Source organism: Oncorhynchus gorbuscha, linkage group LG23 (assembly GCF_021184085.1).
Source record: "Oncorhynchus gorbuscha isolate QuinsamMale2020 ecotype Even-year linkage group LG23, OgorEven_v1.0, whole genome shotgun sequence".
In the NCBI taxonomy this organism is placed as follows: Eukaryota; Metazoa; Chordata; class Actinopteri; order Salmoniformes; family Salmonidae; genus Oncorhynchus; species Oncorhynchus gorbuscha.
In genome coordinates this window covers 51,143,149-51,158,833 of record NC_060195.1, presented here as the reverse complement: position 1 = coordinate 51,158,833, position 15,685 = coordinate 51,143,149, and the positions used below count along the sequence as shown (strand labels likewise).

General features: G+C 45.5%; 1 protein-coding gene across 1 annotated transcript in view; it reads right to left on the bottom strand.

Annotated features, from left to right (window-relative positions):
* LOC124011589 (A disintegrin and metalloproteinase with thrombospondin motifs 5-like) overlaps positions 1-6,603 on the bottom strand; it is a 40,765-nt gene extending 34,162 nt beyond the window's left edge. Inside the window, exon 1 of the mRNA XM_046325043.1 lies at positions 5,226-6,603. Within this exon, the coding sequence (XP_046180999.1) occupies positions 5,226-6,317 (1,092 nt within the window). The 5' untranslated portion in view covers positions 6,318-6,603. The remainder of the gene's footprint in view (positions 1-5,225) is intronic.
* Positions 6,604-15,685: the final 9,082 nt, after the last annotated feature.

Here is a 15,685-nt window from a genome sequence, read left to right as displayed (position 1 = left end):
TGGTGAGCAGGTGTCTGAGTCTGCTACGGTCAAGTGCCTTCCCGAGGCAACCTGCAGTTTATGATCGAGTCTCCAGTCTGTTCTCGTCATTACGAGTGGAATTGTTCCTTATGCTTTATTTACCGCTCCGATTTGTCTAGGAGTATTGAATATTTACTTTACTGGATTAAAGACTCTGTTTTCGCCAAGTCGCTTTTGGGTCCTCATTCACCTGCATAACAGATGTGCCATGTATAAAAGCTAACGTTTAAGTTCCTTGCTCAGAACACGAGAACATATGAAAGCTGGTGGTTCCTTTAAACATGAGTCTTCAATATTCCCGGTTAATAAGTTTTAGGTTGTAGTTATTATAGGAATTATGACCAGTCAACTATTTCTCTCTATACCATTTGTATTTCATATACTGTACCTTTGACTATTGGATGTTCTTACAGGCACTTTAGTATTGCCAGCCTAATCTCGAGAGTTGATAGGCTTGAAGTCATAAACAGCGCTGTGCTTCAAGCATTGCTAAGAGCTGCTAGCAAACGCAGGAAAGTGCTGTTTGGATTAATGCTTACGAGGCTGCTGCTGCCTACCACCGCTCAGTCAGACTGCTCTATCAAATACCAAATCATAGACTTAATTATAATAAACACAAAGAAATGTGAGCCTTTGGTCAGTAATATGGTCAAATCCGGAAAATATAATTTCGAAAACAAAACGTTTATTCATTCAGTGAAATACAGAACCGTTCCGTATTTTATTGAACGGGTGGCAACACTAAGTCTAAATATTGCTGTTACATTGTACAACTTCAATGTTATGTCATAACTATGTAAACTTCTGGCAAATTAATTACGGTCTTTGTTAGGAAGAAATCTTCACACATTTCGCAACGAGCCAGGAGGCCCAAACTGCTGCATATACGCTGACTCTGCTTGCACTGAACGCAAGAGAATTTCCCTAGTTAATATTGCCTGCTAACATGCATTTCTTTTAACTAAAAATGTAGGTTTAAAAAAAAAATATACTTCAGTGTATTGATTTTAAGAAAGGCATTGATGTTTAGGAATAGGACCATTTGTGCAACAATTGTGCTTTTCGCGAATGTGCTTTCGTTAAATCATCACCTGTTTAGCGAAGGTGTAGTAGGCTGTGATTCGATGATAAACTAACGGGCACAGCTTTGATTATATGCAAAGCAGGACAAGCCAGTTAACCTAGTAATATCATCAACCGTGTGTAGTTAACTAGTGATTATGTGAAGATTAATAGTTTTTTATAAGTTTAATGCTAGATAGCAACTTAGCTTGGCTCCTTGCAGCCACAAGGTCCTTTTGATGCTGCTCTTGCGTAACAGGTGGTCAGCCTGTAATCGGCCATTATCGAAGGCGTCCAAAAAGGCAGATTACCAATTGTTATGAAAACTTGAAATCGGCAATAATTAATCGACCATGCCGAACATACTTTTTTACTTATTTTGTGCATAATGTTGCTGCTACCATCTCTTATGACCGGAAATAACTTCTGGACATCAGAACAGCGATTACTCACCACGAACGAGCCTGACGTGAACGACATACTGCTTTCCTATATCATTGTGTTTACTTGATAGCTACCTACACAAATAGCTAGCTAGAACAAAGTGTTAATAAGATAAATGAATTAAAAAGATTAAAAGCAATACAAATAAGTTCTCCAGTAGGCCCAAATCCCCGAAATGTGCGTGAAGAGACAACAGAGAAAAGGAGGACGTAGGTTGTGCTGCCTTCTGAGAATTTGTAGGCGATCGAATAAACCCCCCCTGCCTTCCGTTCTACTAGCTAACGTGCAATCATTGGAAAATAAAATCGACGACCTACGAGGAAGATTAAACTACCAACAGGACAATAGAAACTGTAATATCTTATGCTTCATGGAGTCGTGGCTGAATGATGGTATTATCGACATACAGCTGGCTGGTTATATACTGTATCGGCAGGATACAACAGCAGCGTCTGGTAAGACAAGGGGTGGCGGACAATGCATATATGTAAACAACAGCTGGCGCATGAAATCTAAGGAATTCTCGAGGTTTTGCTTGCCTGAGGTAGAGTATCTCATGATAAGCTGTAGACCACACTTATCTACCTTGAGAATTTTTATCTGTATTTTCATACCAGTAGTCTGCCATAAGCAAACAGGAAAACGCTCATCCAGAGGCGGCACTCCTAGTGGCCGGGGACCTAATGCAGGGAAACTTAAATCTGTTTTACCAAATGTCTATCAGCATGATAAATGTGCAAGCAGTGGGGAAAAAAACTCAAGACCACCTTTACTCCACACACAAGCGATGCGTACAAAGCTCTCCCTCGCCCTCGCTCTCCATTTAGCAAATCTGACCATAATTTTACAAGCTAAAATTTAATCAGGAAGCCCCATTGACTCGGTCAATAAAAAAGTGGTCAGATGAAGCAGATGCTAAGCTACAGGACTGTTTTGCTATCACAGACATGAATATGTTCTGGTATTGTTCCTAAGGCATTGAGAAGTACACCACATCAGTCATTGGCTTCATCAATAAGAGCACGGATGACGTTGTAACCACAGTGACTGTATGTACATACCCCAACCAGAAAGAATGGATTACTGGCAACATCCGCACTGAGCTAAAGGCTAGAGCTGCCACTTTCAAGGAGCAGGACTCCAACCTGGAGGCTACTAAGAAATCCTGCTATGCCCTCCAACGAACCATCAAACAGGCAAAGTATCAATACAGGACTAAGATCGAATCGTACTACACCGGCGCTGATGCTTGTTGGATGTGGCAGGGCTTGCAAACCATTACAGACTACAAAGGGAAGCACAGCAGGGAGCTGCCCAGTGACACTAGCCTACCAGACCAGCTAAACTACTTCTATGCTCACTTTGAGGCAAATAACACTGAAACATGCATGAGAGCACCAGCTGTTTGGACAACTGTGTGATCACGCTCTACGCAGCCAATGTGAGTAACAGGTCAACATTCACAAGGCCGCAGGGCCAGACGGATTACCAGGACTTGTACTGCGAGCATGAGCTGACCAACTGGCAAGTGTCTGTAATACCAACATGTTTTAAGCAGACCACCATAGTTCCTGTGCCAAAGTACACTAAGGTAACCTGCCTAAATGAATACCGACCCGTAGCACTCATGTCTGTAGCCATGAAGTGCTTTGAAAGGCTGGTCATGGCTCACATCAACACCATTATTCCAGAAAACCTAGACCCACCCTAATTTTCATACCGCCCTAACAGATACACAGATGATGCAATCTCCATTGCACTCCACACTGCCCTTTCCCACCTGGACAAAAGGAACACCTATGTGAGAATGCTATTAATTGACTAGAGCTCAGAGTTCAACACCATTGTGCCCTCAAAGCTCAGCAATAAGCTAAGGACCCTGGGACTAAACACCTCCCTCTGCAACTGGATCCTGGATTCATGACAGGCCACACCCAGGTGGTAAGGGTAGGTAACAACACATCTGCCACCCTGATCCTCAACACAGGGGCTCCTCAGGGGTGCGTGGTCAGTCCCCTCCTGTACTCTCTGTTCACTCATGACTGCACGGCCAGGCATGACTCCAACACCATCATTAAGTTTGCCGATGACACAACAGTGGTAGGCCTGATCACCAACAACGATGAGACGGCCTATAGGGAGGGGTGATGGTCGGATTTGCGTTTATTGTCTAAGGTATGGGCGTTACACTGAGGCCTGTACTCTGGAGTGGGATCGATTTGGAGGTGGAGGGTCTGTCATGGTCTGGGGCGGTGTGTCACAGTATCACAGGACTGATCTTGTTGTCATTGCAGGCAATCTCAACGCTGTGCGTTACAGGGAAGTCCCTCATGTGGTACCCTTCCTGCAGGCTCATCCTGACATGACCCCCCAGCATGACAATGCCACCAGCCATACTGCTTGTTCTGTGTGTGATTTTCTCCAAGACAGGAATGTCAGTGTTCTGTCATGGCCAGCTAAGAGCCTGGATCTCAATCCCATTGAGCACGTCAGGGACCTGTTGGATCGGAGGGTGAGGGATAGATAGGGCCATTTCGGAGGGTGAGGGCCCCCTCCCCAGAAATATCTGGGAACTTGCAGGTGTCTTGGTGGAAGAGTGGAGTAACATCTCACAGCAAGAACTGGCAAATCGTGTGCAGTCCACGAGGAGGAGATGCACTGCAGTACTTAATGCAGCTGGTGGCCACACTGTTCATTTTGATTTTGACCCCCCTTTGTTCAGGGACACATTATTCCATTTCTGTTAGTCACATGTCTGTGGAACTTGTTCAGTTTATGTCTCAGTTGTTGAGTCTTGTTATGTTCATACAAATATTTACACATGTTAAGTTTGCTGAAAATAAACGCAGTTGACAGTGAGAGGATGTTTCTTTTTTTTGCTGAGTTTAGTCTTGCTATTGTTATTTACTGCTGCTCTTTAAAACGACTTATTTGATTTCTTATTCTTATTTTGTAAACTGCATTGTTGATTAGGGGCTTGTAAGTAAGCATTTAACTGTAAGGTCTACCTACACCTTTGACTGAAAAAATGTGACTTGATTTGATATGTGTTTGAGCTTTTGACAGTCCCAGCTCTGCTCAGAAAAAAAAATGTAGGAGGGGGAAAAAATAAAACTGGAAGGAAAAAAAACATAGGGCTGAAGGTCAGCTGCAGTTTCTGGTTGAGAGAAATATTCTGAACACTAACCTTCAGCTGATTTCAAGTTCATCCCTTCAACCCTGGAAGAATGTGCGTGCGCAGCGGGTGCGAGAGATCACATGGGCTCGAGACATTGGTTGTCAGGGAACTGGGAGAGTCTGAGACAGAGGAGACTGCCCATAAAAACACAAGCGGAGGAAACGCTCTTTTTTAGGTTTGTTATAAGACACGCGCGAGAGCCCACACAGAGGAGGGAGGGTGTGCAAGACAGACAGAGAGAAATAGAGAGAGAGACGCACACTCACTCAATTTGGAAACACTAAACCGATTCAGATTTCTGCTTGATAACAACAATGTAATAAACATATTATGAGCCAAATGACTCTTGAATAACAGGTAAGAGTATATAAACGGTCTGTCACGCAAGCAGTACCATACCGTAACACCTCATTATAAAATGCTCTAGTCCAGTGAGTGGGAAGGGATGGAGCTGGCGCGCAGTGGTATGTGTTTTGTCTGGGGGGGGGGTCGAACTCTGTGGTTTTGTTTGTTTGTTTACCTGCCTGGTGAAGAGGATGGCGGCGTCGTGGTGGTGCTGGTTGTCGTCGTCCAGTGGGTTCTGCTGGTTCTGCCACTTGCAGAAGCTCTTGAGCGTGGCGGCTGCGTTCTTGGACACCTCCAACCCCTCCTTCTCCGTGACCATGGTCACCTTCACAACGGACAGACGGATGGGGTTCTCGATGCTGGCATGGCCGTACAACTTGGAAGCGATGGAGGCCAGCGTGAGCAGGTAGTGGTGCAGATCCTTGCCGTACTTCTTGGACATGGACTCGTCAGCGACCAGCAGAAGCTCCACGTGCCTGGCGCGCGAAACTGACCTCTTACGCCGACTTCCCAGTGAGGGCGGAGAGACAGGTTTGGAGAACTGCTTCCACCATCTTCTGCCGTGCGCTCTGCTTCGCTGCTCGCCCCTGTCCAGGGTGACACCGTGCGTGTTGCGTTCCCCGTTCCCTCTGCCCTTACGCCGGTGTTTCCTAGATGCATCCATGCGCCCGCGCCCTTCCTTGGTCCCACAGCTCTCGCTCACAGGCATGGCTTCGAATCTGAAGCTCTCCTGCGTGAAGTAGTGGAGCGCGCTCTCCGCATCCTTGTCATCCAGCAAACGCAAGTCGCTATCGTGTCCCTTGGCTCGGATGAGGGGTGTGATTGTGTAGCGTGCGTGTTTCAAAGCGAAAAAACCCTCTAGACCCCCACCACAGAGGCTGAAAACCGCCAGGGACTTGGGGTTGGAGTCCACGGTTCCCCGGTACACACACTCCCGGTACAGAGGCGAGGCGCTTTCTCCCGCTCCCATCAGGGCCATCACATATTTCGGACTGAAGTGATGTGACAAAATTGACTCATCCCTCTCCATATCTAACTGAAACCTTCTCCCGTCCATGTAGAGTAGGTAACCAACCTTCCCACCTCCATGGTAAATCCGATCGACTGTCCGCACAACACCCTCTTTTGCAGGTGGAGCGAAAGCCCTGAAAGTGGTGAGACCGGCGGCGAGCACCGCATCGCAGCCCGTATGCAACTCCACGATGCACAGCAAAAGAATCCTAAACACCAACATGACTCCAGCAAAAGCACAAAACACACGGGTCATCTTTACTCCAAAACAAGCAGTGCACGGCTAAACATTTATATTCCAACTAAAACAGCAATGGAAACGAAGAACAAACTATTTTCAGAACAGGTCCCGTTTGAATGCGCATGGTCTCGATATCCAGAATCCCCATGAAAAGTGTAAAAACACAGAAAAATTATGGCATCCGAGGGAATGGAATAAAAGACGCCGCGGAGATGTAAGAAAAGAGCAGCGGAGAACAGGGCTTGATGACCGAGCTGAACTTGGAGAACAAAACACAAAAGTTCCCTCTTAATAGAGGAGAGAAAAAAAGTCCTGCCCCTTTGCACTCACTCGCCACTCTACCCCCCCCCCCTTCGCTCTCTCTGCTGCGTTCTCGTGTCTGCCGAAATCAAAGCAAAGTCAAGTGCTGGAGGCTTCCGAGTTTGCCGTCCCACACAACTCCATTTTTTTGGTCCTATCCCCGGCGCCGAGACCCACCAAACACAAGAGTAAAGGAGCACTATAACAAAGCATTTTTCAATACTGTCACCCATATCTTCAGCATTCCCACTAGTGGGGACAACAAGAGCGTGACGGTCTATCTGTGTGCGTTTTTAAGCGCACGAGCGTGTGTGTAGGCTAGATATGAGTGCGCGCAATGGCTCAATTCGGGGTGTCATCCGTCAAAAGGGGTCATCCCTCAAAATCTTCTTCCTTTGTGAGTTATAAAAAATACACTCGTGTTTTGGAAGGCGATATAAAAAAACGTGCCGTCATTTACAGTAACAGGGCAGTCACTATGTACTGCTATGGAAAGCCAGCGCTATAATACAACGCTCCAGCTAGGCCAGACGCCCGCGGAGTTAGCCTACTCACTGTACAGAATAACGGCTATTGTGCGATGCGAGCAGGGACATTCACTCTGGTGATGTGTGGGTCTATTGGAGAACATTTCATCATCACTACTACCAGCCACACAATGTCAACAATAGCAACAACACTTCAGTCACCACCACAACAACACTCAGTCACCACCACAACTCATAAGCTTCTGCTCTTGTTTTAGTCGGCCAAATAGAAAATGGCACTCTTTATCTCAGCATTTGAATGGGTGTATTTAACACTTGTCTGTTATTTTTACACTTCCTAAGTGTGTCTCTTTTAATAATTGAAGGGGCAATTGTAACAGTGGGCTGTAGAGTGTCTGAAGTCAGAATTATGCAACTGTAGAGATGGATAATTTATGGCATTTTCAGAATAGAAGTTCTCACAGTTCAACTGTCTCAAAAAGTGTGTGTGTGTGTCCTGTCTTATATTCACAATGATGAGAACACATCTTTCTCTTTGTGTGCGGGAAGAATTTCTTCAACGTCCTGACCTTGAAGAGTTGCTGTTGTGTCTTCTTCACCACGGTGTCCAGGTGTTTTGACCATTTCCGCTCCTCTGAGATGTGCACGCTGAGGAACTTGACGTTTTTGACCGCCTCCACGGTGGCGCCATTGATGAGGATGGGGGCGTGCCCAGCCTGGTTTCTCAAGTTCACAATCAGTTCCTTTGTTTTACTGATGTTGAGGGAGAGGTGGTTTACCTGGCACCCCGCCATCAGAGTGCCTACCTCCTCCCTGTAGGCCGTCTCGTTGTTGGCAATCAGGCCTACTACTCTCGTGTGGTTGCTGGTAATCAGTCCTACTACTCTCATGTGGTTGCTGGTAATCAGGCCTACTACTCTCGTGTCGTCAGCGAACTTGATAATGGAGTGGGAACTGTGTAAGGCCACGCAGTCGTGGGTACAGGAGGGGACAGAGGATGCACTCTTGTGGGGCACCCGTGTTTAAGAATCAGTCAAAATCAAATCAAATCAAATTTGATTGGTTACATAAACATTTTAGAAAGATGTTATTTTGGGTGTAGCGAAATGCTTGTGCTTCCAGTTCCGACAGTGCAGCAGTAATATATAACAATTTAACAACATATACCCTATACACACAAATCTAAGTAAAGGAATGTAATTAAGAATACATTAATATCTGGATGAGCAATGTCATAGCGGTGTAGACTAAGATTTTGTAGACTAGTATAGAATACAGTATATACATATGAGATGGGTAATGCAAGATATATAAACATTATTGAAGTGACATTATTTAAAGTGACTTGTGTTCCATTAATTAAAGTGGCCAATGATTTCAAGTCTGTCTATATAGGCAGCAGCCTCTCTGTGCTAGTGATGGCTATTTAACAGTCTGATGGCCTTGAAATAGAAGCTGTTTATCAGTCTTTCGGTCCAAGCTTTGATGCACCTGTACTGACCTCGCCTTCTGGATGATGGTGGGGTGAACAGGCAGTGGCTTGGGTGGTTGCTGTCCTTGATGATATTTTTGGCCTTCCTGTGACATCGGGTGCTATAGGTGTTTGCCACTGGTAATGCGTTGTGTAGACCGCACCACCCTCTGGAGAACCCTGCGGTTGTGGGCGGTGCAATTGCCGTACCAGGTGGTGGTACAGCCCGACAGCATCCTCTCAATTGTTCATCTATAAAAGTTTGTGCGGGTTTTAGGTGACAAGCCACATTTCTTCAGCCTCCTGAGGTTGAAAAGGGGCTGTTGTGCCTTCTTCACCACACTGTCTGTGTGGGTGGACCATTTCAGATTGTCAGTGATGTGTACGCTGAGGAACTTAAAACTTTCCACCTTCACTGCTGTCCCGTTGATGTGGAAAGGGGGGTGCACCCTCTGCTGTTGCCTGAAGTCCACGATCATCTCATTTGTTTTGTTGATGTTGATTGAGAGGTTATTTTCCTGGAACCACACTCCCAGAGCCTCCACCTCCTCCCTGTAGGCAGTCTCGTTGTTGTTGGTAATCAAGTCTACTGTGTCTGCAAACTTGATGATTGAGTTGGAGGTGTGCTTGGACACGCAGTCATGGGTGAACAGGGAGTACATGAGGGGGCTGAGCACACATGCTTGTGGGGCCCCAGTGTTGAGGATCAGCTAAGTGGCAGTGTTGTTTCCTACCTTCACCACCTGGGAGTGGCATATCAGGAAGTCCAGGACCCAATTGCACAGGGCGGGGTTCAGACTCAGGGCCTCAAGCTTAATGATGAGCTTGGAGGGTACTATGGTGTTGAATGCTGAGCTATAGTCAATAAAAAACATTCACATAGGTATTCCTCTTGTCCAGATGTGATAGGGTAGTGTGCAGTGTGATGGTGATTACATCATCTGTGGACCTATTGGGGCGGTAAGAGAATTGAAGTGGGTCTAGGGTGACAGGTAAGGAAAGGTCGAAGAGGTTATGTTGCCTACCATCACCACCTGGAGGCGACCCTTCATGAAGTCTAGGACCAGGTTGCAAAGGGAGGAGTTCAGTCCCAGGTCCGTGAGGAGGGACTGTCAGTGTGTGTGTGTCTTGGCAATTGATTGTGTCTTTAGGGAAGTGTGTGTGTGTCAGGGGTGTCATGCCTGTGTGTTTGGAGAGAGCTGAATCAAACATAGCAGTCTAGGGCCAAACTCTCAGGGGGGAAGTGTGACAATTCATGCGTCTCCAGCACTGTTTGTTTGCTATTGTACTGGTGGCTGAGTCACAGAACAGTGTTTTCCCATAGGAGCCATCAAGTTACAGAGAGAGAGATATGGAAACTTTCTTCTGTTAGCTGAAAACACGCACGCACCCATTCACACCCTCCCTCCAACCCATCAGTCCCCATTTGTCCCCTTGAGAAAGGCCTAGCTAAAACTTTAGGTTATCAATAAATGTGTATTTTTGTGTGGGTGAACCCTACTCTTCTCTACCGAGTGCCCATCCTCCCTCTCTAAAATCCTGAGATGTCCCTTGTTGTACTAATCCAGTAATAATGTGGCCTAGTATGAGAGAGGGAGAGAGAGAGTGAGAAAGAGGGTGTGTGTGGGTGGACTTCTAAGCATGGCCAAAACATTAAACAGAACACAAGCAACACAGTTGACAAAAAAACAAGAAAACATTGTAAATACATTGTAAACCACTGAGGTGAATTCAGAATACATGTGCGTTTTACAACTACATGTAAACCAATGACAGTCAATGCTTCTGCCGGTAATTTTGTGTGTGTTTGCTTACACAAAAGCATGTGATTTGCTACACAAAGAACAACTTATAAAGAAATTGGTGATGATGGCAAAAAAACCTATATGGAAGGGGAGAGAGGTTAGGAAAGGGATAGAAAGAGTAGCCTAGAATGGCATAGAAAGAGAGGTGGGTGGGTAACAAAGACAACCTAAACAATCATACAGTATGGCGATTGGGCATGGACAAACTGCATCTGCCACACATCCTCCAAAATGTTTCTGTCTTTCATTCCCTCTATCTCTCTCACACACACTGGATCCTTTCTAATCCTGATCAGCTGAAATAGAGGATGTATGCTTGGGAACCATATGGGCCTGAACTAACCACCCCCTCATCTCCACTCACACGTACACACGCACACGCACACGCACACGTACACACGCACACACACACACACACACACACACACACACACACACACACACACACACACACACACACACACACACACACACACACACACACACACACACACACACACACACACACACACACACACACACACACACACACACACACACACACACACACACACACACACACACACACACACACACACACACTCTACAATGATAGATCACATGTTCTGCACAGGAGTCCCATAGTATCTAAAATACTCATCACCAAAACATGTGCATAACCACGAGTGCACAGACACGTGTGGAGCAGGGACAACCCGATTCTATAGTCGCCTGCTGTGGGGGAATCCAATACAGCTAATTGACACCGGACCTTTTTACATAACCAACTGGCTAAGTGATGGTGGATGGTTCCAGAATTCCCAGAGCACAGCTCTTCATCTCGATGACTTTCGGTATATGTCCCAAATGGCACCCTGCTCCCTATATAGTGCACTACTTAGTGCACTATGCAGGGAATAGGGTGCCATTTGGGATGCACCCACTCTATTTTACGCACAAACTCTCTCCCGTCTCATCCATAATAGGCTACTAATGTCCGCTGGGGTAAAAATACATCAGATAAAGAACGTTGGCATAATAATGAGGATCACAACATTTGTTCTGGTGTGATGGATGACAAGTTGGCTTTGGCCTTTCTAAAGGAGCCCCTCCCTCTATTCATCTCTCCTCCATCCATCTCTTAATCGCTCTGAAGTGTGGTGTGCCTGTTCAGAGGCGCTCTCTCTTCTGTCATCCGTTGCCGTTGCAGCCAAGGGGGGTATGTGACAAGTACAGGGTGTCCTCTAGGACCTAGGTCACAGAGGTAATGTAATAGGACTCACTGGGGCCCTTGCTCCCTGCCATCCAGGGCCTCTATATCAGGTGGTGTGAACGAAAGGTCCAGAAAATTGTTAAAGACTCCAGCCACCCAAGCCATAGACAGTTCTCTCTGCTTCTGCACGGCAAGTGGAACCGGTGCATCAAGTCTGACACCAAGTCTTCTGAACAGCTTCTGTCTCCTAGCCCCAACACTGCTAAATAGCTGACAAAATGATTACACACACCGAGTTGACCCTTTTTTGCACTGTCTCTATGCAAACTCAAAGGACCCTACACACACGCACACTAACACTCCAACACACACTTCATAATTTGTTCACATACACACCCACACACATACAATCATCATATACTCTGCTGCTACTCTGTTCATCATACATCCTGATGCCTAGTCAATCGATTATGGCAGCACCCCACACCTCTCTGATTCAGACCAGTTGGGTTAATTGTGGAAGACACATTTCAGTTGAATTCATTCAGTTATACAACTGACTAGGTATTCCCCTTTCCCTAGCCCTATACATATGTACCACTCCAGTATCCCTGCACATTGTAAACATGGTACTGGAACTGGCTGACCCTCTATATAGTATGATTACTTACTTTCTCATGTATTTCTTATTTCTTATTTTTATTTATTGTGTGTTTTTGTTCTACCTTATGTTAATTTAAGTATTACATTTTTATTGATTACTGCATTGTTGGTTTTATAGCTTGCAAGAATGGCATTTCCCTGTACTTGTGCCTCGCAACATTAAAACTTGAAACTCTGTGGACATTTACATTTTTACATTTAAGTCATTTAGCAGACGCTCTTATCCAGAGCGACTTACAAATTGGTGCATTCACCTTATGACATCCAGTGGAACAGCCACTTTACAATAGTGCATCTAAATATTTTAAGGGGGGGAGGGTGAGAAGGATTACTTTATCCTATCCTAAGTATTCCTTAAAGAGGTGGGGTTTCAGGTGTCTCCGGAAGGTGGTGATTGACTCCGCTGTCCTGGCGTCGTGAGGGAGTTTGTTCCACCATTGGGGAGCCAGAGCAGCGAACAGTTTTGACTGGGCTGAGCGGGAACTGTACTTCCTCAGTGGTAGGGAGACGAGCAGGCCAGAGGTGGATGAACGCAGTGCCCTTATTTGGGTGTAGGGCCTGATCAGAGCCTGGAGGTACTGAGGTGCCGTTCCCCTCACGTTCCCCTGGACGAACACAGTCTTCTGTACACACACATAGACAGGCCCACACGCAGACAGGAACACACACAAACACATACGTATGCATAGGGTTGCAAACTTAGGGTCGGAAAATTCCGGCAAATTTCCGGAATAATTCTGGAAATTCTCCATGGGAAGTTAAGCCCTAGAATTTGGGGAATTTTGATTCAATTCATCAAAAATGTTAACTTTTAACAGTGAACCTTTATTTGTGGGATACACATGAGGCAATTCTAGGTCTTGTGGCATATTTTGGTTAAACTATCCCCAATTCAATGGAATTGCAACCTTCTCCATGCACAGTGCATTCTTCCATCACATGTGTAGTGCACTCTTCCATCACATGCACAGCTGATTCTCAAGATTTTGCACGCTAATGAGATGCTATTGAGCCCACACTACTACACTGTCTGAACCAAGGACTAAATGCTTTCTGGTAAGTTTTGATTACAATACTGGGTGGGGTGAATATATACATGATTTTCTGTTAACTAGTAAATAGTAGCCTACAGCAAAGTGTGTTAAAATAATTTCTAACATGTTAACAATTTCTGCTAGTTAGTTTTTGTTACCATTAAATCAAATGTATTCATATAGCCCTTCTTACATCAGCTGATATATCAAAGTACTATACAGACACCCAGCCTAAAACCCCAAACAGCAAGCAATGCAGGTGTAGAAGCACGGTGGCTGGGAAAAACTCCCTAGAAAGGCCAAAACCTAGGAAGAAACCTAGAGAGGAACCAGGCTATGAGGGGTGGCCAGTCCTCTTCTGGCTGTGCCAGGTGGAGATTATAACAGAACATGGCCAAGATGTTCAAATGTTCATAAATGATCAGCATGGTCAAATAATAGTAATCACAGTGAACAGGTCAGGGTTCCATAGCTGCAGGCAGAACAGTTGAAACTGGAGCAGCAGCACAGCCAGGTGGACTGGGGACAACAAGGAGTCACCATGCCAGGTAGTCCTGAGGCATGGTCCTAGGGCTCAGGTCCTCAGAGAGAGAGAGAAAGAAAGAAAGAGAGAAAGAGAGTTAGAGAGAGCATACTTAAATTCACACAGGACACCGGATAAGACAGGAGAAATACTCCAGATATAACAGACAGACCCTAGCCCCCAGACACAAACTACTGCGGAATAAATACTGGAGGCTGAGACAGGAGGGGTCAGGAGACACTGTGGGCCCATCCGATCATACCCCCAGACAGGGCCAAACAGGCAGGATATAACCCCACCCACTTTGCCAAAGCACAGCCCCCACACCACTAGAGGGATATCTTTGACCACCAACGTACCATCCTGAGACAAGGCCGAGTATATCCCACAAAGATCTCCGCCACAGCACAACCCAAGTGGGGGTGCCAACCGAGACAGGAAGACCACGTCAGTGACTCAACCCACTCAACCGACGCACCCCTCCTAGGGACGGCATGGAAGAGCACCAGTAAGCCAGTGACTCAGCCCCGTAATAGGGTTAGAGGCAGAGAATCCCAGTGAAGAGAGGAGAACCGGCCATGCAGAGACAGCAAGGGCAGTTCGTTGCTCCAGTGCCTTTACGTTCACCTTCACACTCCTGGGCCAGACTACACTCAATCATAGGACCTACTGAAGAGATGAGTCTTCAATATACACTTAAAGGTTGAGACCGAGTCTGCGTCTCTCACATGGGTAGGCAGACCATTCCATAAAAATGGAGCTCTATAGGAGAAAGCCCTGCCTCCAGTTGTGTGCTTAGAAATTCTAGGGACAATTAGGAGGCCTGCGTCTTCTAAGCATAGCGCACGTGTAGGTATGTAAGGCAGGACCAAATTGGAAAGGCCGATATGAGCAAGCCCATGTAATGCTTTGTAGGTTAGCAGTAAACCTTGAAATAAGCCCTTACCTTAACTTCTTGCGTCGAGCAATCCCGTATCCGGGAGCGTAATCATAGCCTCAAGCTCATTACCATAACGCAACGTTAACTATTCATGAAAATCGCAAATGAAATGAAATAAATATATTGGCTCACAAGCTTAGCCTTTTGTTAACAACACTGTCATCTCAGATTTTCAAAATATGCTTTTCAACCATAGCTACACAAGCATTTGTGTAAGATAGCTTGATAGCTAGCATAGCATTAAGCCTAGCATTCAGCAGGCAACATTTTCACAAAAACAAGAAAAGCATTCAAATGAAATAATTTACCTTTGAAGAACTTTGGATGTTTTGTTTTCAATGAGGAGACTCTCAGTTAGATAGCAAATGTTCGGTTTTTCCAAAAATATTATTTGTGTAGGAGAAATCGCTCCGTTTTGTTCATCACGTTTGGCTAAGAAAAACCCCTGAAAATTCAGTCATTACAACGCCAAACTTTTTTCCAAATTAACTAATATCGACAGAAACATGGCAAACGTTGTTTAGAATCAGTCCTCAAGGTGTTTTTCACATATCTATTTGATGATAAATCATTCGGGGCGGCAGGGTAGCCTAGTGGTTAGAGCGTTGGACTAGTAACCGAAAGGTTGCAAGTTCGAATCTCCAAGCTGACAAGGTACAAATCTGTCATTCTGCCCCTGAACAGGCAGTTAACCTGTTCCTAGGCCGTCATTGAAAATAAGGATTTGTTCTTAACTGACTGGCCTAGTAAAATAAAGGTAAAATAAAAAATAAATACAATTCGTGGCAGTTTGGTTTCTCATCTGAACCAAATGGAAAAATGCACACAGCTGGAGATTATGCAATAATTTTGACGGAGGACACCAAGCGGGCACCTGGTAAATGTAGTCTCTTATGGTCAATCTTCCAATGATATGCCTACAAATACGTCACAATGCTGCAGACACCTTGGGGAAATGACAGAAAGT